Here is a 26947-nt window from a genome sequence, read left to right as displayed (position 1 = left end):
AAGCATGGTTCAGCGCTTCTCTGCTTCATCATGACAAACGTGGCACTTCAGTCAGAGGCCTGTCACAAACGGTGTGAGTCGCATGCTGCTGCGGCCATCTTACAGTGCAACTGTGCCACATTTATCACTTTATTTAAACTGCAAACTGTCTTCACGGTGAGATCATTTACAAATTACGATTACAAATCACAGTTTCAAATTTCTGAATGCAGCGGAGCTCTGTCATTTGCAAAGCTAACGTACTTGCCTTGTTCGTCAGTTTCTTGTTTCACGGTTTGAGAGGCAGAAATATAGACTGCTTAACACTGTTTAGTTCAGTGAATAAGTTAAACTTGAGTATACGAGGAGGAGCACAAGTTCTGCACAAACAAACTAAACCTTGGATGAGTTCTTAAAAACCAAGAGAGGCGAAATTTGTTCTAAAAGACAGTTATGTACAGGTGCTGTATGCGAATGTAATTTGCGCAGGCAGTATTCTTATACCACGAAATGCGTCTGGGAAATGATTTTGTTTGAAGGAATGTAAACTAGAATCGAATAAATATTGTCATCCGCACTACTAAAGCCCTTGGTGTCATTATTTTGTTGTATGGGTGCCATTGTAGTTGAGATGGTCACGTTTGCAGCATAAATCAACAATCTTTTTTAACATTACAAATGAACTTGTTTTTGTGAAAAAAAAAAAAACTATTTCTTACTTTGCTCAATGACCTTTGATAAACTCCATGAGAGGGGTAATTTGTAGCATGCAAATTCACAGTTTGTACTCTTGATGAAAGTGCAAATGTGTATTTGAATGTAATGGGGTAATAGTCAGTCACACGTGCAAACCAGCCACACCAAGCTTTTACAGCAAACTGTAGCTTTAAATTAAATACGACACTGCCTCACAGCATCCCAGCATAGCGTAGGGTTTTCTTTTATTGAGTATGCTCAGGAGCTAAGTTATTCTTGCTCTTTACAAGAATTAAAGTTCAGCCAAGCAAGTGGCTAGCTTCGTGGTGCTGGTCATGAGTTCGAGTTTGCGCTGCTCAAAACCGGCCAATCTGGTAGGCCTGAGCTATGGAGGAAGGAAGAAACATAAGCCAGTGCTCGTGGCAGTCGTTTTCTTTTGAACCGCAGCCACTGTACTTCATGCTGAATTTTCTGCTGCTATGTTGATATTTGTTGTCATACTTGGCAAAACTTCAAGCTTCCCACACAGAATCATTTTGTCGGTCTTCTTTCAACATGTTCACTTCGTCACTTGTCTACACATACTTATTCTGCGCCAGTATATATACACAACACGTGCCATTTTCATTCACATCCTATTTGCTTGAGGCGTGTGCAAGTGTGGCTTGCTGTCTCTTTTAACGGCCGGCATTCGGTCAGTGTCTGGCTTTTTATTTTAGGGAGAATTCGCTTTTATATGTAAGCCGTAGTGTCAGGTAGCGTTGAAGATACCAAGCTGCAGATACACCCTCAAAATCTGCACAATCTTCCGGCCTGTCATACACTCAATGAAATACACTAGTTTTCTTCTTTGCAGGAACACTTTCACTCTGTCTCCAAGCCTCAGGAGCTTGGTATTCATGAACATCACCCACAGTATTCACTTTTCTCCTTAAACGTCTACGTGATTTACGGGAACTCCGAGAACTATTGTGACTGCGAGTGCAGCACACCATGCCTTCTGCATGTGAACAGACTGCTTTTCAAAATGACTCATTCTAGAAACTTCACACCTTTATGCATTCTCTCACCATACGTTAACCACTTTCTTTCAAGTTTTAGTGTGAAAGTAACTTATTTAAATATTACAGGCGCACAACAACAACAGACTGAGTAGCAGACGACAGCCCCTTGACTGCAGTGCTGCTCCTGCTGTTGTGATGCAGAGAAGCAGTGAACTACGCCGGTCGGCACGCCTGCCCATCTAGCCATCTTTAGTTGGGGTTTGAGGCCGCGAGATAATCAAAGTGGTGGTGATGGGTGCTGCAGTTGGGGGTAAAAAGTCCAGAAAATGAGACGGCAAAAGGTTTGATCGTCTGAAATTTCGGACGTTTCTGCATATTGGGTCTGTGGGGTACATGACAGTGCCGTGAAGGAGTCCAAATTATCGGCCGTCTGGAACATCGAACATTGACTGTATTCATTATAAGCACATATAAACACCGATATTGGCAAGAAATATGCGAGGCTTACTTTCATTCAAATAAGTGCAGAGTAGCCACGGTCACTGCCACGAAACACGCATATGTTCTGCTTATTAGACGTCTGAAGCCATGGTCTTGAACATTTAGTAGAACTACCTTCATTATTTCTGTCTCCATTGTTTCAACTGCAGATAGGCATATTCATGGTCAACACATGGTGCGTCTTCTATGCTGAGGATACTGCTAGTTCAAGTAATCAACGACATGCCATTTGCCTACTATGACTGTGCCGTTCCCAGCTGCAGTGGCCACATTTTGATTAGAGTGGAATGCAGAAATGCTCATGTACCATACCCTGGGTACACCTTAAAAACCCCATGCCATTAAAATTAATCTACTGCAATCCACGACGGTGTCTTTCAAGCCATTATGTTGCTTTGGTTTGTTAAAGCCCACAACTCACTCGTTGCAACAAACAAAACAAGTCAGCTTTGCATATTTGGTCAAGCTTTTGTCATGTACTGCTCTTTAGTGGTAAACTTATTTCTGAGAATGCTAGCTTTCAGTGTACTTGTTTCAACAGTTGAGTGCAGTGCAGCTACCTCTTACAAATAGTGCAAGCTGTGTTCAGACTATTTTTATATTCTGGCTGACTAGGGGGGGGGGGGGGATGTTTAAAGTAGTAAAAAAATATGCAAGCTTGTCAACTAGTGCAGAAATTTAGACCTTTGCTGGAGCACTGCATCTTATATATTGACTGATGTGCATTTGTCGTTTGATAGTAGAATATTGTTACATGCATATTATGACAACATAGTATTTGTAGTTATCACAATGTAAATACAGTGACTACTGATGCAACTGATAAAAAAAAATGAACTGTGTTCCCTGAACACAAGAGCATGAAAGTCAAGCTCACAAAGTGGGGTTTCTTTACAAAGGAACCTTGGGCATTAAAATTATTTTCGGTGAGGCACATTTAAAGGCCGTATTTCAATGCTTCACAGTCGCAGAGTTGACAAGCTTCTCAATTAAGCATTTCAAGAAGTCGAGGCATGATTTTCAATAAGAGGTTAGGCCTAATTAAACACTTAACACATTCACTGCGGCTGCACTCTTTGAAGTCTTGATTCCTGTGTGCGATGATCGACCGGTGGGTCACTTGTCATGTTCCCCTGGTGTGTCATGACCCACCTATGGGTCACCAGGGAGTTGTGCTCTTTGAAACTTCCTCAAGTTGCAGAGAGATGGTGCACAGTGCATCAGATCAGAGGCAACAATTTTTCCTCCCCATTAATTTCTAGCAAATATTTGCTTGCACACTGCAGGAAAGTCCTGTACAGATGCACAGAGGGAGGAATAACTGCTGTGATCCACGTCGCAGTGAATGTGTTATGGGGTTGAGGCGTTTCGGAAAAATGTTATTACAGCAACCAAAGGATTGTTGAAACTGCTGTCTTTTTTTAGTGTGTTGTACTTCAATGTTCAAGCATACTGAACCTTGCTGCAGTGTTTGACCAGCTGTCCTGACATTGTAGTAGATTGGAAAATATGCTTTGTCGCATGAACATTAATCACAGCATTCCATGTTTCGCTTGTAGGAGACCATCCTTCTGGAACCCATGTTCGAGATCCCAGGTTCTGATGTGACAAGTGTGCACATTACACATGACTGTGCCATGGGAAAGTGTGCCCCACTGTACATTCGTGGCCGGCCAGTTGAACGGGAATTTTACGACGACAGCCCCTCTGCTGACCAGGAACGGGCTGTCAGTTCCTAGGGATGGTTGGTTGCAAAAATACTTGTCTGTGTGTTCACCCCATGCACAGGACTGTTTATCCCAGACAAAACAGAAATGAAAACAAAAAATGCACCCAGAGAAAGGGGTGATGTACGAAGACCCATCAGGTCGAAAAAAAAAAAAAAAATACGGTGAAAAAGCCACAAGTACCCTCCTGCATCTTGGAGCGAGATTCCCATTGTGGAAAGCTGTTGGGTTTGAAACCCCCATTGTTTGTTATCCTCCAAAATTATTTGCTGTTGTGCACCAGAAACATTTCCATTTCATCTCTCATAGATAGATCGATGGAATGAATTTCGAGAGTATGCCTTAGCTCTTGTGCACACTTGTGAACTGTAAAAATTGTGATTGTGCCGGTAAATTGAACTGCATGCTCAGAATGCCAGAGCAGCAGCAGGTCAACTAGGCAACATAGTACGAATTGCAACCAATTGATCTCACTTTTTTGTCAGTATCCTCAAGGGCAGCTTGAGACCAAAGTATGGGTTCTTGAAAGACAAATCACATTTTGTGCTGCACTTGCTGAAGTGTTGCGGATAAGAGATTTTGGCAACACTGAGCTTCAGGGTTTTAGACAGTGTGGAGAGTCTGGATCCTAGTTCTCAGTGTAGACAACCTTCGAGGGATGCCATGCTGCGATCACGTTGCGGAACACAGAATAAATTTTTAGTGCAGTGCTGAACATCTGCTTGAACTTAACATCTGAATGTTGTGAATGCAAAATTCAGATGTTGACAAGAGACAAGAGGCATGACCTTGACTGAGAACAAGCCAAATGTGGAAACATCTTTTGGAGCACCTTTTAAAATCTATTGAAGTAATTCATTTTCAGAGCAAAATGCCCGTTGGTTTGTGGCTGATTATTTTTCATTTCTGAAGCTCAAGTGGGTGCTCATGATTTACGTTCACCTACAAATATTAAGCCTTTCTGCAACTCCGCTTACTGCTTTGACTTGGGCATGTCGGTAGGCCACGTTTATAAAAGAACAGCGCGCGAGACGGGGATGAACACGTGTGTGCCATTATTTGTCCCAGTCTCTCGCGCTGTTCTCACATTAAACTGCTTACTGCTGTGGTGCAAAACATTCAACATGCGCGAAAGCAGCATTTTAGTTTCATGGGAGAACATTGTCAAAATAGAAAAACCTGTATGATACTGTGCTATAGCGTGGCTGAGTCGCAGCACTTGTTAAATGGTGTAAATGGAAATAAAAACTTGGTTTTGCAAGTTTGCTTCACAAATTTTTTTACATTGCAACGCTCGCACCACTCAGCCGCTGGTGAAACAGCTAAAAATAAATGAAACAGTATAATTTATTCTATTAAAAAAAAAAAAATCTCTGCTTCGTTACACCCAAGCATCAAAACACATTAAAGGTCACACAGTGAAGCTCTCGCCACAACCGCAGGTACCCTTGACGTTAGGGTTGTTGAAAACAAATTCGCTGGATAGCTCTGTCTCAACGTAATCCATTTCTGTGCCGAGAAGTGTTAGTTGAGCCTTGGCGTCGATGAAAACTTTGACTCCGTCCTGTTGCACTTCAACGTCGAACTTGCCTTTCTCAGTGGCGTAGTCTAAAACGTACGTGAGGCCATTGCAGCCCCGATGTTTAACGCCAACTCGCAACCCAATGAAGTCTTTGTTTGTGGCTAGCAAAGTCTTGACGCGATCCACCGCTGTTTTGGTAAGTACGAGCGCGGCCCGTTGTGGCACGTTGAGCCGCTTCGAGCCCACTGCACGCACAGTAGCTGTGAGCTTCGACGCCATCTTGTGCCGAAAGGCTTGACCAGCTTCACGTCAGTGCAGCTGCACTGGCGAGGCACATATACACTATTTCATATTTTCTCCATGAGTAAAGGGTTGCTGCTGCTCCCGTGGTTGATCTTGACGAATAACATAATAAAGTATAGTTAGTACAGTAGCGCTGTGATAGCGAAGTGAAAGGACAGAAACTCGCCACAGCGTCTCAGCAGCGCCTTCGTCGTAGGCGGTAAAACAAACCCCCTTCCGCCAAAAGTTCCGTTTGTGCTTCTGTTTTCTCGTCAGTGAACTAATATGGCAAAAAACATGAGTGAGCTGTTTATATTAAAATTGTTTTTACGTAAGAAATAGTGGTAAAAACATGGCGTTTATGACGTAATTTTAGTTGCATGCAGTCAACAAAAGTAGCGCCATGTAGTAGGGCCTTTGAGATCGATTTTTATCAGGCGTAGATTTGGACATGACGCATCGCTTGTGGGTACGTACATGCCAGAATCAAGGCAAATATTACATTTTATTAACATACTAGTTTCCTCTTAAAGACAATGGCTAGAATAAATGGTTTTATTATGCAGTGGATTTTATCAGTGCCTCGGAAACTCGCGATGGTAATCTTAGAGGCCATTTATACCTGCCTGCAGCTGTCGCAGGCCTCAGCAATGCATACCAATACATTGGCTCCACGGTTGGCACGTTTCGCCGGTGGTTTAGCCCACAGAGTTTATAGTGAGAAACTCTACGGTTTAGCCCACGGTGGTTTAGCTCCACCATAGCCCCGCTATGTTTTGAGGCAAAAACTACGTAACTGCGATCCTTCTGTTTTCCTTCCTCCATGTTCTGTGGCCAGGCGGTCGCTCTCCGCTTTTGCGCTGTGCGGTGCAGCTGGTACTACAAATGACGGGATGAGCTCGTGTGCTTTTTGGTGAGGTTGCTGGCTTTTACGATTGTATTTATTTTGGAAATATATCGCCGCAGCGGAAAGAGTGCAGGACAATCGTGTAAATAAGGTTGTATGCATGAACTTGCCGCCGTCTGTGCGATTGTGGGAGACATTGCAGAACACTGACATCAATTGTTTACATAGGTAACGATTCGTATCTGTCACTAGCCAGCTGGCTTGTTGCATAGTCCCTCCACATGGCGCGTCGAACGTTTTCGCTGCGCTGATCATGCAACTCCTCTGGTACTCTTACCAGTGAGCATAACGAGTCCTGTGAGGGAGAAACGTTATCGGAACTCGACTTGGGCTAAGTGCGGTGGATATAGGGCAATTCGAAAACGGCTTTTCTTATGATACGTGTCCTTACGTCTTGTGAGAGAGCGTGCTGCGTAGCTCGCTTAGAGCCTTGTAGGTTGCGTTGCTGTTTGTATCTGCTCGCCGACGTACGAGTTGGTTTGGTATCGAAAGGAGTTTTTGAGGTATTTGGTCGCTCTTGATCGCATTTTTTATTTAGGAACTTGGGTAGTTTCGGAGCCTTCAGCTACGTCTTCCTTTGCCGCATTTGCTCTAGCTGAAAGCGAAAGGCAGCACTTGGAGCGACAAAATTCTATGGCTTGAGCTGGCAAGCTCTCTCCGGATTGTCGCTGTTGGAGAAGCTGGCATCGTACGACAATGGATGTCTCCAGCCAAAGCGATCCTGACCTTCCCGGAGATTGGACGTTTATGCCGTCTGAGGGCGAATTGATGGTAAGTCCTGCGCGCTACTTGCAATCGGGTTGCTAGACTATGGGTGCCTGCTGCTCTCGAAGACCTCGAGTGCGGGCCGTGAACACGTTTCGGGTGCGATTGCTTCACGAACAGCGCGATTGAAGGTTTCGCTACACGAAACCGGGTACTCTCTTTAATGGACATCTAGGGCTTAACATAAAGGGTCGATGAGTACACCTACTCAGTGCATATTATCCTGCTCTTGAGTTGCTTTGCTTGCTGATCTGTGCACGGTGTGCCTCAGTAGCCCACGACAGAACCACCGTGTCGCAACAGGCGCATGCGTGCCCCTGCACTTTTATGAAATTCGAATACCTAAAGTGCAACAAAGTACAATTTTTCTCAAAAGTGACTGCATTGTTTTAATCACTTTAACGAAAAATGGCAGTTTGTGGAATATTAAAAAATTGTGAAATGAATAAGGGGTTCCTGGAAGATGTTTCGTTGTGTGTGCTTGTGCATTCACAAAAGTCTGTCGTGTATTGTTTACATGGTTTCTCTCACTTGCTTTCTCCTAGCATGTCCACTGCTGTCACTTGCACGTGCTCAGTAGATGTCACTCACGAAGGCATTTGCTGAATGTGAGATGGTGAAAGTTGTACAGCTATCTTATCACCTGCTGTAGGCGTGTTCCTTCCTGGATAGCTGCCAGCTATTGTTCCCTCCACTGATGCCCTTATGTCCCATTGAAGGGCGCACAGTGATACCCACCCCCAACGCTCGGTCCAATAGAATGCTGTGTTTCCATGAAGCAGTAGCCCCACATGGCCACAGCGTGCACAGTGTTGTACATCCACCACATGCGCATTATTGACTTTGGCAGTTGTCACACTGACAGAGCACGTTGCTGCTTTTGCAGCTGAATAGCTGTCAGCTCTGCTACACCAATAGGTTTCATGCAAAACAGCAGTAATTCATATGTCGGTTTCACCGCTTGAGCATTTTTTATTTATTGTTACCCCGCTGTTAAACCCCTCTGTTGCCTTGCTGTTGACATACTGTGCCATGTTATTTTATGTTGCACTGCTGTAATTTTTCTCACTTTCATCATTGGAATGATGCACTTTAAGGTCATTCGTGGAAAGTTATAGCTGTACGGCCATTTACGTCTCAATGATCAGTAATTTCCGTGGCCTGAACATATGCAGGAACCTGAGCTCTGACCATTTCTGAAAATGATATGCCAAAATTACTGAAGTTTGACGACTCCTGCTTTATGTTAGATGAGAGCCACTGCTTTTTTTAAATCGGTTTATCTTTGTGACCAAGAGCAAAGCCAGAATTTTCATCAGCATTGCCAGTATTGAAAAAATTTAATATTGCTACATTTCCACACATATTGTCCCTACAGGAGGAATGTTAAAAATTTGAAAGGTTTGTGTGATATAAAAAAAATTATTTTGTATACAGGGTGCCCCAGCTAACTTTAGCCGGAGTTTAAAAATGTGCAAATGCCATGTAGCTGGACAGAACAAAGGTAATGTTGTTTGCCATTGCTTGGAGATACTCAAACTTTTTGTTTTGTTTCATTTTGCCTAATTAGGTAATTAGCCTGCAAATGCACGCAAAGTGCCTCAATCGGCCAGTCATGTGGTAATTTTGCGTGCATTTGCAGGCTTCTTTCACACTCGGAAAAACACTTTTTATGTAGCATGTATTGAGCAACAGAAAGCTGTTTCAGGAGGTTTTCATGTCGCTCTACAATTTTTTCACTGATACTTTTCATCTAATTATAATTCTTGAGAAGTTGATTAATTTATTTATACTAATTATCTAATTAAGTGGAATGAAAATATAATTTGAGTATCTCCAAGCCACGACAAACAACATTACCTTGGTTTTGTCCAGCTACGTGGCATTTGCATATTTTAAATCTCAGGCCAAAGTTAGCTGTGACAACCTGTATATACGTATATATGCATGAATAAGATGAACAAAAGAGAAGGAAAAAATCGAGAGTCTTCATGCTAAGATATATAGTGCATAGTGGGGTCCAATGGATCAGCTTGTAGTTGAACCTTAAAACAAAGGTGCAGTGAAGTGCTATTGAAAAGTTGCTGTTTGATTTACTAATAGTTTCGAAACTGGAACTTCCCTTATCAGGGGCATCAAGCCAATAAGCCTCTGATCACGGAAGTTCCAGTTCATTAACTGTTGGCAAGTTAAACAGTAACTCTTCTACAGCAATTCATGCATGCATGCATACACACACGTACACGCACACAAAGCATTTATACATTCTGTATCTTTACAACAACAACAACAGTAATTTTATTCAAATAATCAAAACTGGTATGCGACAATGTCTGGATCCTTAGCCATAGGCTAGTTATGGATCCATGCAGTTATACAAAGAAAAGTAAACGATTCAGACACGAGCACGCATCTCATTCATTAAACGATTTAGCACATTAAAAAAGGGACTCTTAGAACTAACACTAGCCAGTCTGAAGGCACCTCTTGCAGATGCGTAATTAGCATAATAGTGCTACTACCTGTGGTATTACTAAAGTTGTGCAATTTCCAATCTCAAAATGCTCTATAGACCAAATGGTTGGAATTTCCACTCTCTTCTGCAAATATTTTCTACATATCAAATATCAAGGTAATGTTGTTTGCCTCTTTCTGAATTTCATAAAGTCTGAAACATTATTCTACGTCGTGGAAAACTAGAACAAGAGGTTCACCTTTATTTCTGGCTGTGGAAAGTGCATTTGTAAAAGCAATAAAATGTTAGTTGAGTAACATTAATTAATGTGGTAAATAATTTAGTAGTTGCTTTGTCAGACCATCCACAGCTGAAAACTTGCCCCATTTACAGAACAAGAACCCGTGGCTCCAGCATATCAAGAAAAATACTGTGGGCTTTGCATTGTATCCTGTGCTTAAATCAGAACTTTGAGCTAACGAACACGTTGCAAAAAACTCCCAGGCCTGCAAGGCGCATGCAGCACAGTCGCAGCTTAAGCTCCAGGAGCGGCTCCCCAGGGGCTCCATTTCCATCAGCACGCACCAGGGGGTCTTTGCGGCAAAATCTCTTTGTATTATTTTCATGAGAACGAACTGAACTGTATGCCCGGTGTTGACAGCAAGTTGCAGCTTGTGCTGCTCTCTTCACAGTGGTCTGTTGCCTGGTTGCAGCTGTGCACGTAATTCCATGATTTGCTTCTTCAGCAGCTGTTCGTACCTTGCGAGGAGGTGCCATAACATGTTTATTTATTTAAATTTGTTTATTAGTATTACAAGCGTAAGACAGTTGCCATAAGGATGTATAATATGGATAGAATTGAACATGCTCTCAGGAACGGAGGAAGCCTAAAAGCAGTGAAGAAGAAACTAGGAATTGGCAAGAATCAGATGTATGCGTTAAGAGGCAAAGCTGGCAATATCAGTACTAATATGGATGAGATAGTTCAAGTGGCTGAGGAGTTCTATAGAGATTTATACAGTACCAGTGGCACCCACGACGATAATGCAAGAGATAATAGTCTAGAGGAATTCAAAATCCCACAGGTAACGCCGGAAGAAGTAAAGAAAGCCTTGGGAGCTATGCAAAGGGGCAAGACAGCTGGGGAGGATCAGGTAACAGCAGATTTGTTGAAGGATGGTGGGCAGATTGTTCTAGAGAAACTGGCCACCCTGTATACGCAATGCCTCATGACCTCGAGCGTACCGGAATCTTGGAACAATGCTAACATAATCCTAATACATAAGTAAGACGCAAAAGACTTGAAGAATTATAGACCGATCAGCTTACTATCAGTTGCCTACAAACTATTTACTAAGGTAATCACAAATAGAATTGGGAACACCTTAGACTTCTGTCAAACAAAGGACCAGGCAGGATTCCGTAAAGGCTACTCAGCAACAGATCATATTTACACTATCAATCAGGTGATAGAGAAATGTGCGGAATATAATCAACCCTTATATATAGCTTTCATTGATTACGAGAAAGCGTTTGATTCAGTCGAAACTTCAGCAGTCATGGAGGCGTTACGGAATCAGGGTGTAGACGAGCCGTATGTAAATATACTGAAAGATATCTATAGCGGCTCCACAGCCACCGTAGTCCTCCATAAAGAAAGCAACAAAATCCCAATAAAGAAAGGCGTCGGGCAGGGAGATACGATCTCTCCAATGCTATTCACAGCGTGTTTACAGGAGGTATTCAGAGACCTGGAGTGGGAAGAATTGGGGACAAAAGTTAATGGAGAATACCTTAGTAACTTGCGATTCGCTGATGATATTGCCTTGCTTAGTAACTCAGGGGACCAATTGCAATGCATGCTCACTGACCTGGTGAGGCAAAGCAGAAGAGTGGGTCTAAAAATTAGTCTGCAGATAACTAAAGTAATGTTAAACAGTCTCGGAAGAGAACAGCAATTTACAATAGGTAGCGAGGCACTGGAAGTAGTAAGGGAATACATCTACTTAGGGCAGGTAGTGACGGCGGATCCGGATCATGAGACGGAAATAATCAGAAGAATAAGAATGGACTGGGGTGCGTTTGGCAGGCATTGTCAAATCATGAACAGCAGGTTGCCATTATCCCTCAAGAGAAAAGTGTATAATAGCTGTGTCTCACCGGTACTCACCTTCGGGGCAGAAACCTGGAGGCTTATGAAAAGGGTTCTACTTAAATTAAGGACAACGCAACGAGCTATGGAAAGAAGAATGATGGGTGTAACGTTAAGGGATAAGAAAAGAGCAGATTGGGTGAGGGAACAAATGTGAGTTAATGACATCTGAGTTGAAATCAAGAAAAAGAAATGGACATGGGCAGGACATGTAATGAGGAGGGAAGATAACCGATGGTCATTAAGGGTTACGGACTGGATTCCAAGGGAAGGGAAGCGCTGCAGGAGGCGGCAGAAAGTTAGGTGGGCGGATGAGATTAAGAAGTTTGCAAGGACGGCATGGCCACAATTAGTACATGACCGGGGTTGTTGGAGAAGTATGGGAGAGGCCTTTGCCCTGCAGTGGGCGTAACCAGGCTGATGATGATGATGATTCGTATTACGCTCGGGGCCAGAGGCATTACAGAGGGGAGTGGCACATACGGGAAAAAAGACATGATACAGGTTTTTCTTCTGCTAATACAATGTTAGCTAAAAAGATGAGATAACAGCAAGAAGCAACAAAAATTTAAGCAATTGACCGATAACAAATATAATTACATAGTTGGTTAGTTACATTGCAAGACACTTGTGTTTAAAACATTATGAAACTGGGAATAGTGAGCAGTGGACGTGCCTGATATCCCGGAAGGTGGTTCCAGTCCTGTGAGGTGCAGGGTACAAATGATTGATAACATGTTTGCATTAAGCACAACATTATTTCCACCTTTTGTGCATGATCGAAACGACGGGAAATGTATGATGGAGGAAGAATAAGTTCGTTGTGTAGGGCGGGGACTGTAGTATATTTTGTGGAAGAGACATAGGCGAGAAAACTTGCGGCGACAGGCGAGTGACGCAAGCTGTAGGGACTCTTTTATTAATGTGATACTGGCAGTACGACTGTAGTTTCCTAGAATGAAGCGGACAGAGTTATTTTGGACAAGCTAGAGGGCAGAGGTTAATATAGCAGTGCTTGGGTCCCAGATGGAAGAGACATATTCAAGTTTACTTTGGACTAAAGATTTGTAAAGGAGGAGTTTTAAGGAAACAGGAGCAAATGAAAAATTGCGCCGGAGGTAGCCTAACGAGCGGTTTGCATTGCTAATTATTTTTCTAATATGAAGAGACCAAGAAAGAGAGGAAGTTATGTGGACACCTAAGTAGCAATAGGATGTTACGGATTCGAGAACGGAATTCCCAAGCAAGTAGGAAGTGGAAAGTAGCAAGTAGTAAGTACCTATGAGTTAACACGGGTATCGAGAATATGCGGCGCACATGTCACATTCCTTGACATATTGCACGATGCAATGCAATTGCTACATTTCATTACACCTGGTAGAATATAGTGAAAAGTTTGCACATATGTACATGACGTGGTGCGCATTTCACATCGCATGACATGTGGCACCATACGATGCTGCTGCTGTTGATAATGATGCACATTTATTGGGATATCCTTTGGGGGGGGGGGGGGGAGGCGGTCAGCCTGCTTGGTTTAATCAGGTATGCTGTACACATTTTTCATTCTGCCATTTTTGCATACATCTCCTTAATCTTTTTTCTTCCTCAAACCTTCTCTAGCTACCTGGTACCGCTACCTATGCAACTGCTACATGGCGTGCCACATGGTGCAATAATATGCAACTGTAATGCAAAGTGTGCACTTGTCGATGCTACGCGGCGTGCACCTCGCATCATGTGACCCCTCGTGCACTGGGACACGTATATAGGGCATGTTCCTGCAGTATCTAGCAAGCGCTGGCATGCTGCAGTGGTAGAGTAGCTAACTCTCGTGCAGAGAGCCCAGGTCCCATTCCAGCGGGAACTGGGGATTCTTTTTTATTTCTGGCGATAGCTGTGATGGACACCGGCAGCAGCGGTGGACAACATTGCCAACTGAAATGGCTATTGGAATGAGCCCATAACAACTTACAGTATTCTGGGAGGCAGCACAAAGAGGTAGTCGCCATGGCCATAGTTTATTTGGGCCAGCCATGGTGCCGCAGGATCTCAGGAGCGGCCGACACCGCGGCCACTCGGGTCGAGTGCGCTAGCGTGTTCTATTCTCGCGCTACCTGCACGTGAGCCCATCTTTTTCTTCGCCTGCTTTGAAGGTGATAGTCACGCCGCTACAACACAAATGACTCATTTAGATTGACTGGTATACATAACGTAAGTGTAACAGCTTTTGTCGACTCTTGCAGACCTCTACGTACCTTTCTCTATAGTACTTAACCCTTTAATGACGGCAGATTTAAATACCTAGAAAAGGTATTCATTTTTATCTAAATATGCAAAACACGTTGAGAGTACACATACTCAACGAAAAGAAAAAATATTTTGTGGAAATTTGTTCAGCAATAGGGGAAACTCCAGGTAGAAAACTGGAAGCGAGCTTCACCCCAAGCCACCTAAGGCTTCATTTGGAATTTGTAAATGCATGCATGCAGTACATGAGCCATAGGTGTACATTTATTTTGCTTCATATCACGTGTGTGACACCACTGCAGCCGAAGATCTCACATCGGTCTGTCTCCTCTGACAGTGCTTTCAAAAGAAAGTGAGTCACTTGCCAAACTTTTTCTTCATCCCTTGTTTCTGCTCGAAACCAACAGATGACACTTGCTGCCTGTCATTCAGTGTTGGCCAAAGATATTTAATATACATTCACATTTGGGAAGCGGCAAGGTGGGCGGAAAGGCCAAAGCGGGCGGAAAATCTTTTCCACGCATGTCCAAGATGTCCACATTTGTTTCGACACTACCACAGCTATTGCTTCCGCTTACACCCATCTAGTCTGTGTACGCTTGTCTGCGTGATGGCACTTTTTATTGCGGTATGTTCATTCGTTAACCCATCCATCATTAAAACCAATCATTTCTCGCAACGTCACATATAATCTGCAACTTTCGTCTGCCATGGAAGTGGAAGAAGGAACAATTTTGATACTTTTAGCTAGTTGTTTTCTAGAAATGGGCAATGAACAATGGAAGAAGTGTACAACTTGGAAGCAGTGGTAGTGGGTTCAATCGGCTTTGCGATAACAGGAGAAGTTTGGTCACGCCAATGCTTTGTTGCCGCAGCTCCAGTCCTGCTACGTTGAATACTATTGCGAGCAATGCTTACAGACGTGTCCTTGTAAAGCTGGTGACTCTTGTTGTAGAGCACAGGGTGCTCTATGGTGCCATCGTGCCAATCAGCCACCACAGCCATGTTTCAACATGGCACTTTTGGTGCCACGTTAAATTTTATGACTAGACGTTTCCATGCTAGTGCAGCTTCCAGTGAAGCGGAACAACTTTCCAGTTCACCATGGCGAAAAAATTGGTCTGTGACCGATTGGGCTTACCGCCTAGTTTTCCGTCCATTTTGCCACCTAGCCACATGGATTTTTAAAAGTTTTTGCCACTTCCTCCTGCTTTGAGACTGGGTGTGAATGTAGCCTTAGCCAGAAACTTCGTACTCAATACCGTAACTCGGCAAGAAAAAACTTTTTTTCTGGTATTTTGCCTGTAGGCAGCACTCGACAGTAAAGGGTTAAGACATCCATTGAGAGTATGCCGCAGCATCATTGAGAGAAGCCGTGAACTGTATTTTGTCCACCACCTGTGCCTAAGCATTAGTCATTTAAGTCTTACTTATTGCAACCTTGCGTTAATGTTTTGTGCCATAGAAGAAAGCAGCAGTGAAGATAGGACAAGTAAAACATGTATTATTTGCTTGCAAAGTGCCTATCGGAAGGCCCAGGCAAGAGGCAGCAGCTGAAGTTCACTATGTCATGACTTCGAAATGCACCAATGACACGTCCTTTCTCCTCGAGTTTCTGTGGGAGACCCCTGATGAAGGAGATGCATAGGCTTAGGAGGTTTACCTTTAGCACAATTCTGCCTGATTTATGGCCTCACTTCACAGCTGCTGCATCCTTTTGCCAGTTGTTGCATCAGCATGGCCTAAATTTTGGTTTGCTATGTTTCCGGAGCTACTGCATCGCCCATCTGTTACGTACCATTAAAATATAAATATGAGCAATAGTTGAGCATAGCATTGCACTGAAGCTGTTTACACATTGTAGTAGATAACTCGCTATGGTATTCTAATATTAAATATGACATCACAGGTTTAGCTCCAAGCCATGGCATTCATAAGTCCAATGGAAAAAGAAAAGTTGATATACTTTTATTCACATGCTTGTTAAAGACTCCAGGGGATCAGAATTAATTTAAAATGTGTCAATTGCTAAATAAACAAATAAATAAAAATATCTTTAGCAAATGTAGTATGTCTCAATTTAAGCATATGTACTTCTTTATCAGGGGCTAATGGTATTGAAGATTTTTACTTTGCATAAACACATGTTAGGGGCAAAATGCTTACTATAAGCTTTTGCATAAGTTCCTTGAAGCAATGATGAAAATAGGTTTGACAAACATGCTCTTCTAATTTTCAAGTCAAAGATTATAGCCTTTCTTAATTTCCTATATTTATTAGCTTATGTAAATGTGGTGCTGATGAGTGAAGTGTGGCCATTAGGCAGCACAACCTTGAAAGCTTGACTTGAGTAATCAAGAGTGACTTTGTACAAGGGCAAATCAGAAAGTCTTTGCCCCTATTTTTTATTAGCCAAAATCAGGTACATACAGGTAACTGCAAATGTACGTACTACTTTACTTACCTTACACTATTTTTCCACATAGTCCTCACACCGGTTCAGACGTTTGTCCCTTCACAGCATGAAATTTGATATGCCCCTGTGGTAGAATTTGCCGGCTCACCGTGGAATAACCGTTGGACTGCTGTCTTGGCTTCATCGTTGCATGGCCTTTCGCAAACTCAACGCCACCACCCCACATTTCTCAAAGTGAGGCACCTTCCCCCATACAGGGGCTGCATTTCCCTGTGTATTTAGATGGTGTTCATCCCTTGCTCCGTAGAAAACAAATTACACTTCATTGCTCATGCGCCGTGGATGTGTGAAGCACAACCGCCATCTTCAACAATTGACAGCAGTGCTGTGCCGTGGAGCTACTGGCAGATAAGGCCGGGCCAGTCTGAGAAAGTTCCACACCGCTGGGAATGGATATGTTGACATCGCATTTACAGCCATAGTGTAGTTAAAAAAAATAGGGGCAAAGACTTCCTGATTCGCCCTCGTAGCACATGTGATCAGCAGTGATTGAACAAGGAATGCCGCTGGAGCCAATGTTTCGACAAGTGGATTTGTTTTCGTATGAGCACAACGGAACCTTATCGTGTTCATGTCTGAATTTTATAACTGTAGTAAGAAATTTATATTTTGCCCTGAATGACTAAAGACAGGCAAAAATAAAGAAAAACGTTTCTTGTGGAGTTCTTGCCAACATATAGACGGTTTTTCTCCTGACCTGCCTACAACTTGAGGTGTTGAAGACGGCATATAGTTCTTTGGACTTCTTAATTCACAATCTTAATAGTGTTAAATCTGGCCACAAATTATTACAAAAGCATTTTTATGCCAGCTAAGGTAGCAGATATGCCTTGGGCAGGAGGCTTGAAGGATATAGCACAGAGGCCCAACCTGAGCTTGGTTCGACACAATGGTGCACCTAAATTGTCAAGGAGAACATGCTTATTGGCAGTAAAATGTCATCAAGTTATGGAATTAGAGAGGCGGACACTTGGATTTCTGAAAATTCTGTTCGTTTGTTTCTTTTCCCTGTATCTGATATTTCTTATAAGGCATTATTATTCCAACAGAAATTATTAGACCAGAAAGGGTTGACACAATTTTGCTTTTATTCATCCTCTTTGATTATTAAACCTATACTCTGTCTCATGAGTAACTTGCAGCGCTGCTGGAGGAATGAGGTGTACACAGGCAATGCTCTTGCCCAGCAGAATATAGTTACAAACATAACGGTTTAATTATTGGCAGGGTTAGAGAGTTCTAGCTTTCCTTGGTACATGATGCATTAGAGCAATAAGTGATACATTAAGCCCTCTATGCATGCATGTCATATACCAAGAATTATTCTGGTGTTTACTGCCCATTGATGTGCTTGCTTAGCAACATGGCAGAGCCCGTACAGCACAGACTGCCAGCTTCAGTCCGAATTTGTGCTTGGTACTTAATCTCTGTCCTGACAGCAAGAAATAAGTAGTGAAAACAGTCATTGCTTAGTCTTGTCTCGGGCTGAGGGCATATCATTAAGTTTGTTTTGCTGTTATTATTGAGATCTAATGTTTGTTTGGCACTGCTAGGCCTGCAGAGGCAGCGCCAAGCCATAAAAGCGGTTTGATTTCAATTTAGCAGGTATAACTGCAGCATATGCACTTGTGATGCTTTGATGATGTGGAGCTCTCTACTTGTTCACTGCATCATTAATTTACTACTCTGCTCTAGTATGATACGTGATGACGGGTGGTGAGCAAATGCCACTGTCACTAGACGCTGAGCAGACGATTCAGTGCAAGTAAAGATATTTAGAGGGGCGTTTGCCCCGACAGTTATCTAAGGAAGCTGCAAGGAACTGCCGGGAAAGAGTGCAGATAAAGTGAAGCCCTGCTTCCTCACTCATGTAAATGCAGCTTATGGTTACAGCACCAAAACATTTGTTCCATGAATGTATCGGGAGAGTGTGTTCATTGGTACGTGACAGTGCGACAGATGAAACACAAGAGAAAAGAAAATGACAGGAGGAGCACTGATTTCCAACTGAAATTATGTGTTCCATCTGTTGCATTGTCATGTGCCAATGGAACCATACCAACTAGCCCAGCTCTCCACCTTGCTGGGCGTGTATTGACAGGATGACAAGCATATGCTGAGCAGATGACATAGTGAGGATGAACACACTTTGAGTGGCTTTGGGCCTTCCTCTTGGCTAAGGAGTCTTGCAGCTTCCACAGTGCTGCAAGGAACTACTGAGATGCAATACACACAGTCGTACCATGCAATGTGACAAATGCAAGGCACCAACATGTGCATGCGTAACACGTGGCAGTTTTCTATTGCGCCTCATAGCTTTCCATGCACAGCAGGTTGAGCTTTAGATAGAGTGCAGACAGCTTGGCCTTCAATTTTTCGTTAATATAATTGCACTCGAAGTAACCAAAACAGTGTAATGCTGTAGGTTCTTTTAGTGCCTGGCTATAGTGAGTAAAGGAAGCTCGTAGCACTGTTGTAACTATCTATCAGTAAATGAAATGAAGACAACAAAAATGTCAGCTATTGTGTGCTTCATGTGATGCAGGATGTTCCAGACTCAGCATCAAGAGTGGAAGGAAGCTGTGTTGAAGATTTGCCATTAGACGAAAAGTAAGAAATCAATACTTTTAAACTGGTATTGTGGAATTTCGACCAAAGAAGTGTGAAGTGGTTTTAGCCTCTTCTTTGTCCTCGTCTTGTGCACAAAAATATGCATTCATGTCCTACCAACATGCCCAAACAGTCACCTTAGTGAATCCCATGCATGTTCTTGCATTTCGCCCCCGTTGAAATACGGCTGAACGAGACGGTAGGCTCGTGTCGCTGACCGCCGCAATAATGACGGCCAACGGCGCCTGCAATCTGGCCGCAGCTCGTCATAGTGTGCTTGTTTTCGAAAAACACGATTAAAGTGGACTGAAATGAACTGTTTTTCTCGGTTTTGCCGGTGCGAATAGCAAACGAAACGTAGTACTTGCAAGCCATCCGAGCTGCCTCGCTGATCGGTGTTTTCTTTCTGTCCGCGAGAAGAAATGCTGTCAGATCATTGCTGCCGATCACACTAGTGCTAGGCGTTACTTTACAAAATACTCACACATTTGATCTAGTCTTGTTCTATTAAGTACTACTTCATCTGAAAAACAAACTTTAGCATCGCATGGGCTGGGTGTACAGGCCGCCCGCACAATCTTAGCTGTTGGTCGCGGCCATCAGATCACTCCATCTCTGTACCAACAGTACATTTTATTTCGCGTGCAGAAAGTCATTAACATGTGTAGATGGGCTGATGACATACACACTGCAATTTACCTAGCTGTGACCGTGCGGCCCACGCACGTGAACATGCGATAGGCTATATAGTACACTGCAGGTGGCTCAATTGCTTAAGATGAAAATAAATTATTTATTAAACTCTTTATTCAAATGCAGAATTAAATGTGAATTAGGATTAACGTATATAATAATGAAATGGAACAGCAAGTTGGAGAAAAAATGCTTGCATCTTAGTATAATACATATTGAATGCAATGTTTCAGAAAGTACTAACTTACACAGAGCATGCTTCTTGCACCAGAGCAGTAAGTTACTGCTCCAAAGCATTCTTTTCTCGATCCAAACAGCAAGTTTTTCTGCTCCGAAAGACCAAATGCTGCTTCCATCACTGTAATCTTGCTTGACCATTACAAATTGACCATTAGAAATTTAAGCCAAACAACATTAAGGATTCTTTAGATGTAGCATTAATTCCGCAGTTTTGACAGGCAACAAAATTTTGTGTTGCAATTTTACTTGTGGAACTATTGTTGCATTATCACCTTTAAAGGTAGTCTAAAAGGCACACTTTCAGAAGTGTGTGAAATAGTCCCATAGATTTTGGGTGTGCTGTTTTTGCATCCATCAAAATCACTGTTTGGGGCTCAAGTAGCTCACAGAAAGTGAGATACTTCATGTCATAATTCTGTGTTGCTGGTTACTATAGTGTGACCCTTCATGCGTTTTTCAGTGGAAATATTGTTACACCAAAAAGCTATGATCAAATTTTTACCAAGGTTTTTATTAACCATCTCTGAAGCCTACCCTGCACTTCAGTGGCCGCTTTGTGAGTTCGGCCATCATTTCAATTTGCAGTAAAATATGACAACTGGCTTCTGTAAGGTTTTGACTTGGCTTGATGATGTTCAGTTTCCCTGAGATTGCTGATAAAGGAACATGCATTTACTGCTCAGTTTTGTCAGCATCAGTGCATTCCAAGTCATTTTACTGTTTCGCACACTCTGGCTGCATTCTACATGGTTAAAAAAAAAAAAGAGTTGCTAAGAGCCATTTAGTTTCCATAAATTGCAACGAAGTGATTTTTTTAAAGACAGAAAAGTATTGGCGCAATGCGAGTAACAACCGTCAGAATGTCTACCAACTGGGAAAACGGCGAATTCTCAGGGATTTTAAATAGTCAGGAAATACTCAGGGAAAACTCAAGGAATTTGTGCTCCTATCAGGGAAAATTAGCCGTCATTTTATCGGTAATGCTGGCTTGAGAAACATAGAGGGATCGTAATGAATGGTCTTTTGCCACCGTGTCATCGGCTGGAGGAGTTGCCAGTGTACAGTCAACGACCGACTTTTCGGACGCCCGACAATTCGGACGGCTTCGCGGAACCACTTACCCCATAGAGTCAATGTATAAGAACGTCTGAAATTTCGGATGCAAAGACCCTTTGCCGTCCAATTTTCCGGACCTTTTGTCGTTACCGCAGGTCTGAAACAGCATTAAGCCACCACCACCGCCGCCATTTTGATTACCTTGCCGCCTCGAACCGGCGCTCTCGCACGCAGATCCGCGATCGCGGCAACGCTAGGCCTAGCTGCTTCGACGTTCGCTGTTAAGCTTCTTGCCTTTCGGTGTGTTTTTCATTGAAAGAATTCGCCGCTATCAGCAGTGGCACGGACTCTGTCTCTGGAATCATCGCGATTGGCTTCGAAGCTTAGAAAGAATGGCCCGTTACATAATGCCTGTTTCCAAAAGTCAGCTTCGCCTCATTATAGAAATGTTAGGCGGTGAAGCCTGTGTGATGTAGTGTGGTGAAGCTTAACAAGCATGGGAAAGGGCAATTTTCACGGGACACAGTACGTATTCCCCAATTATGCACATGCACCCGCCGTCTTCTGTCACATTACGACCACAGATATGCTTAATGAGTGTACTGGCAGGCCTTCAGGACATTTTTGGACGTGTTTGTGGTGGTTTGAGCCCTTGGGGGCAGTAAAATAGATCTATTCATTTTTTTCCGGACGTTTTCGCGGCCGCTAGGGAGTCCGAAAAATTGGATAATGACTGTACAACTGACCAAAAGGATGCCACAAATGGTCCATGGAGCGAGCGCGTGGCGGAACCAGGACGAGAACAGAAAGGCCCATCGAATTGAGGAATGATCAGGAAAAGAGCTGTGCTACCTCTTTGAAGGAGCTTGAGCTCAAAAAGCAAAGTGTTGGCTGATGCTGAGTTGCAGGTGACCCTCATCCAGACCAAGATAAACTCTAAAGCAGTGAAATGCAACACTGAGGCATTGTGCGTAGGCTGAGAGTATGTCAGGATAGTTGAGGTTGACTTTCCAGCTGCTGAGAGAATCTCACTTGTGACAAAGTTCGGGCCTCATACCAATGAGCTTGCTATCAGTTGATAGAAATGGCTCATTTTCGAAAATATTTGCTTCTGCATGCATCTTTTTATTCGTATTTGAAAAGGTTCGACTTGATTTGCAATGGGTTTTAGCATTTTTTTTCTCATGATATTTTATTTCCTGTGTATTTTACTAACCCCTCCCTTCAGATTCCTATATTGAATAAAATAGATACTACTTCTTACTATTCAAACTGGATTAAGCCGTATTTTTATTTTTTGGCATGCTTACTAGAGAGTGACCGCATCAGGTGGCATGGTGTCAGCCCGTCTTCACATAAGACAAAGTTTTGTCACTCAGGGAATTTTTGCAAAGGCAATCAGGGAAAACCTGCGAAACTCGGGGAATTTAAAACTGTCAGCTTGGTAGACAAACTAAGCATCTTTCTTGTATTGTTCTCCTGTGCCCAGCTGAATACCAAACTAGAAAGGTTTTGTTTGTTACAGTACCACCAACGTTAATCGAGAGAAAGCCATGGAGAAGGGGGATGAGAAAGACCAGGATGCTGGACTTGGTGGGGATAGGGAAGCTGATGCTAGTGCTGGGAGCCGAGACAGCGATATTGACATCATTGACGAGGACACCGACCATAGTATTGAATCTCTGAGCTCATCTGCCATAGGAAACACATCTGCGTCGCTCATGGGCTTCAGTGAGATATCTGGTATGTCACGTCTTTGTATGATTTTTCAATCTCTAACAGTGGTTTTAATCTGTGGTCTTCTAGTCACCCTACAGAGAATGAAACATGATGTTCACAACACGACAGGCACTCCTCCTGCCATATTCACCATGTTTTGTCATTTGTTGCACAAATAGGGAATGAAGATGAAAAACAGTCAACCAGCATGCCTTGCTGTCTCGCTTGTGGGATCCTCATCCGTGCTCTTGGGACAAAGGAACGACAACACAGTAGTGCAAACTAGCCGAGTTGCTATCCACAAAACATGCCGATGGGCGCGCGACAAATCTAGAAGTCCGACTCACCGCGACCGGATAACGAGCGAATATGTTTGCCCCATGCTGGGTCCCAATGCCTGGTCGTTCACGCGTACACTCACACGAACGGTGGTGCGTTCGAATAAGGCCACGCCAGACGGTCTCGCAGAAGCATAGATCGATGCACGCGCGGGACATCTGCGGCATTTGCCGACCCGCAGCTAAAAAGAAAGAGCCTTCTTTTTGCGCCCAAGTAACCCCGCTGGTAGGTGGGGTTAGCAGCGCAACACTCGTGCCATCTCTTGTACTGCGCTTCAACCAGACCGACTGTCGCGGGCATCACGCAGGCCACGCGGCGAAGCCGGATTGCAGGAGATGGGAGCTATGCGGGAAAACAAGATATCAGGGAACGCATGACGGTCACGCGTAAAGTTTTATAGAACGCCAGCACAGCAGAGAATTTGTTTACAAAATTTGGCAGTATGTTGTGCTTCACTGAAATAGAGTTGAACTTCAATATAATGAACACAGGCGAACATGCATGTAATGGATGTATGTTTATAATAAAGATAGGATGTAACAAAGGTGTTTTTGTGTCTGATGTGGCTTTGCTATAGCAATATTTGGCTGTAATAGCTACTTTGAAATTTATGATGGTTGAGGCAAAGGGTGCATTTAGCATTCACCCATCATGTGTGATCATGATGTGCAAATATAGCATTTGTGACCCTGCATTACTGTCAGCTCACGCTGCATTGTACAATATCACTTTGGAGCCCACTTGCCATTTTGTTCAGTGAGCGCACATACAGACCTGGTAGGTGTTTGCTGCAGTTGCCAGCGGATTGACCACAGACATGAACTTTGCTTTATGGCCATCAGTCCAGCCAGTGCATGTTATTTCATACCTGGACTGTAATGTAGTGACAGCTACGAACATGTTTACGGGAAGTTTTGTGCGATGGCTTGCTGCTTGCTGCCCCCGCTTGCTAGGTCTAACTAGTCACACGACTGTGGTGAAAGTTCCGGTTTGGGGCCAAATTGATGAAACTTCTTCGAGCACTCGAGTGTCATTGATTTTGATCTTTTTATAGGTTATGAATTTTTATTCACCACATCCTGCTATGATATCTTTGAAAAAAATTGAGAGGGAGTAAATTATCAGCAAATATGAATAAGCCACTTCACTGCTTTCGTGGATGGAACCTTTAGTGCTGTCTATGTACAGTGGCTCTTGGCCTTGTGATAGCCATGTTTACCTGTGTCTGCTGGATTCAGGTGCTGAACATTTAGGCATTTTGCTTGTGCTACCTTATTAGGCTGTGACCAAAATACATTTCCTGAGTAACCATATCTGCAATGTTACCTTGCTTTGTGTATTTCTCATTTGCACATGGATGTAAAAGCACAATCTTGGCCAGTAGTATTATGAGTGTAAATCAGAAAATCTTTGCCCCTTCCCCTTTCTTTTTTTTGGGTGGGGGGGGAAGGGGCGGCCACATTACGGCTGTAAATGCGAAGTCAACATATTCATTCCCAGAAGTGGACCTTTCTTGGACCAGCCCGGCCTCATCTGCTGGTAGCTCCACGGCATGGCGCTGCTGTCACTTGTTGAAGATGGCAGTTGCGCTTCACACGTCCATGGCATACGAGCAACGAAGTGTGATTCTTTTTCTATGGAGCAAGGGATGAACGCCCATAGAAATCTACAGGGAAATGCAGCCCACGTATGGGGAAAGGTGTCTCACTTTGAGAAGTGTGAGGTGGTGGTGTTGCGAGTTCACAAATGGCCGTGAAGACTTGCATGACAACGAGCGTATGGGGAGGCCATGTGCATCGTTGGCTGACGACAGCCTTTCATCTCAGATTTAGTGCTGCAATGGAACAAATGTCTGAACCAGTGTGTGGACTATGTGAACATAGTGTAAGGTCTGTCGAACGGTACATATATTTGTAAATACCTGTGTGTACCTTATTTTGACTAATAAAATATAGGGGCAAAGGCTTTCTGATTCGCCCTCGTACATAGAGTGAAGGATGTAAGGCCATCACAGCCTGCACCTGTTGTCTTCAGGTAATTTTAGCCCATGACTGTTTTGGTGCCTCCTATGAGGTCACGGTATTTTTGTATGCAGCTGGTACTGCAAGCTCCTACGGCAACCAGGAGGTGCCATCTGGCTTGGATTGCATAGATGCAGCATCGGTGGCATCAGATGTGTCTTTGCCGCCAGGATTGGAGATGCAGTCTGGAGTGCGCCGTTACAAGCATGTGCCGAACACTCGTCTAAACTGGGTTCTAACAACTGTGGCTGCTCTTGTGGCAGTTGCTGCTGTCGCATTTGGTGTTGGCCACTACCTTGGTACGCAAAAATTGATCATAATTTATTTGCTTGCTTGTTGCGCTGTCGGGATGAGGGGCTGGGTTGATCACTTTCGGGTGTGTGACTTTCTGTATTTATACTGATTGATTAAGCCAGCAGCCAGTATGTCTCTTGCTCCCATGAAACATTGGATTGGCTGTCATATTGCACAAGAGTAGAAGTATGCCCAAAAGTGATTGAGAATAGGTCTTCAGAAGCATCAGATAAAAAATGTGTATATGTGTATGTTCATGTGTGAGTGTGCTGTGTGGCATGCATGCTTGCATTGTGTGTGCATGTTTAGAACAGTGAAGCATAAATATAAAATGTAGAAGCAAATTATAAAATGTTGGTAGAAATATTGATTAAACAGTGCATGTGTTTGAAGGTTATTATGAATAATTACATTAGTGGTTTTAATATTTTTTGTGAGACATTTAGCTTGAAATGTAATGTGACAAAGAGCCATGTTACAAGTATCATAGAACACATTTGCTAAAGTGGAAACACTTGCTTTCTGGTATGTTACTTGATCACACTCCTATCAAACAGCACAGACTATTCTAAATTCATCTTTGTTCATAAGACGCATCTACCACTGCTGTGTAGAACTTACAAATGTTAAAGGGACACTAAAGGCAAATATTAAGCCAAGCTAAAGTGATAGAGTAGGGCTCGAGAATCACTAAGGCACTGATATTATCGTGAACAGAGCCTTAATAATCGAGAAATTGAAGTAAATGCAGGACATGATTAGAGACTCCCCCGGGACATTTAAGTACTTGCCCAATGATGAAAGCACTCCTCAGTAAAATTCTTTCACTAGTACTCAACAACCCGTTGCAAGAAACATCCTTGTATTGTATTATGAGACGAAATAAAATGCTGCTTGTCCAGTTCTATATCATTTAAAAAAAAAATAACTGATTGAAAAAGCTGACAGTAACACGGGCGGTCGAAAGCTTTCGTCTTCGCTCGACTCTGCACCGCCAGCGCTTTCACATTTCAGTAGTTTCGTTATTGTGTAGTGCTGTGCCGGTTTTGTTGGCTCGCGAAACTTGCGCAAACTGCAAGTAGCAGAGAATTTAACTTCCATGTGATGTCATGGGATGCCCGAACGGTCTACCCCACTTGACCGAAAAGCAGCTGCAGTGGCGGATCCACCGCTCTGTCTTGGCTTGGTACCGCTATCTGTCAGGCGCCCTGTTACTCACCAACGGCAGCAAAGGGTGTTGATGGCACGGGCAACATCAC

The 26947-nt window shown here is 43.3% G+C and overlaps 3 protein-coding genes across 8 annotated transcripts in view; 2 read left to right on the top strand and 1 right to left on the bottom strand.

The window, feature by feature from the left end:
- Positions 1-5168, top strand: part of ClpX (Caseinolytic protease chaperone subunit) — a 38003-nt gene extending 32835 nt beyond the window's left edge. For both annotated transcript variants that reach the window (XM_075679613.1, XM_075679614.1), the window contains exon 11: positions 3740-5168. In XM_075679613.1, coding sequence (XP_075535728.1) covers positions 3740-3919 — 180 coding nt within the window. In that variant the 3' untranslated portion in view covers positions 3920-5168. The remainder of the gene's footprint in view (positions 1-3739) is intronic.
- Positions 4741-5938, bottom strand: MagR (Iron-sulfur cluster assembly 1 homolog MagR). Its single transcript, XM_075679616.1, has one exon. It carries the CDS (start codon positions 5706-5708, stop codon positions 5319-5321), a length of 390 nt encoding a protein of 129 aa, XP_075535731.1. The 5' UTR covers positions 5709-5938; the 3' UTR covers positions 4741-5318.
- Positions 5939-6156: 218 nt separating this feature from the next.
- LOC142571337 (uncharacterized) overlaps positions 6157-26947 on the top strand; it is a 151868-nt gene continuing 131077 nt past the window's right edge. For 2 of the 5 annotated variants that reach the window (XM_075679606.1, XM_075679603.1), the window contains exons 1-5: positions 6366-6624; positions 7214-7389; positions 19262-19326; positions 22841-23058; positions 25469-25693. In XM_075679606.1, coding sequence (XP_075535721.1) covers positions 7315-7389; positions 19262-19326; positions 22841-23058; positions 25469-25693 — 583 coding nt within the window. In that variant the 5' untranslated portion in view covers positions 6366-6624; positions 7214-7314. The other 3 variants (XM_075679605.1, XM_075679607.1, XM_075679604.1) reach the window with 3 other exon arrangements.

The sequence above is a fragment of the Dermacentor variabilis genome, chromosome 2, assembly GCF_050947875.1.
Source record: "Dermacentor variabilis isolate Ectoservices chromosome 2, ASM5094787v1, whole genome shotgun sequence".
In the NCBI taxonomy this organism is placed as follows: Eukaryota; Metazoa; Arthropoda; class Arachnida; order Ixodida; family Ixodidae; genus Dermacentor; species Dermacentor variabilis.
The sequence above is the reverse complement of the archived record's forward strand: the minus strand, read 5'-3'. Positions and strand labels throughout refer to the sequence as shown.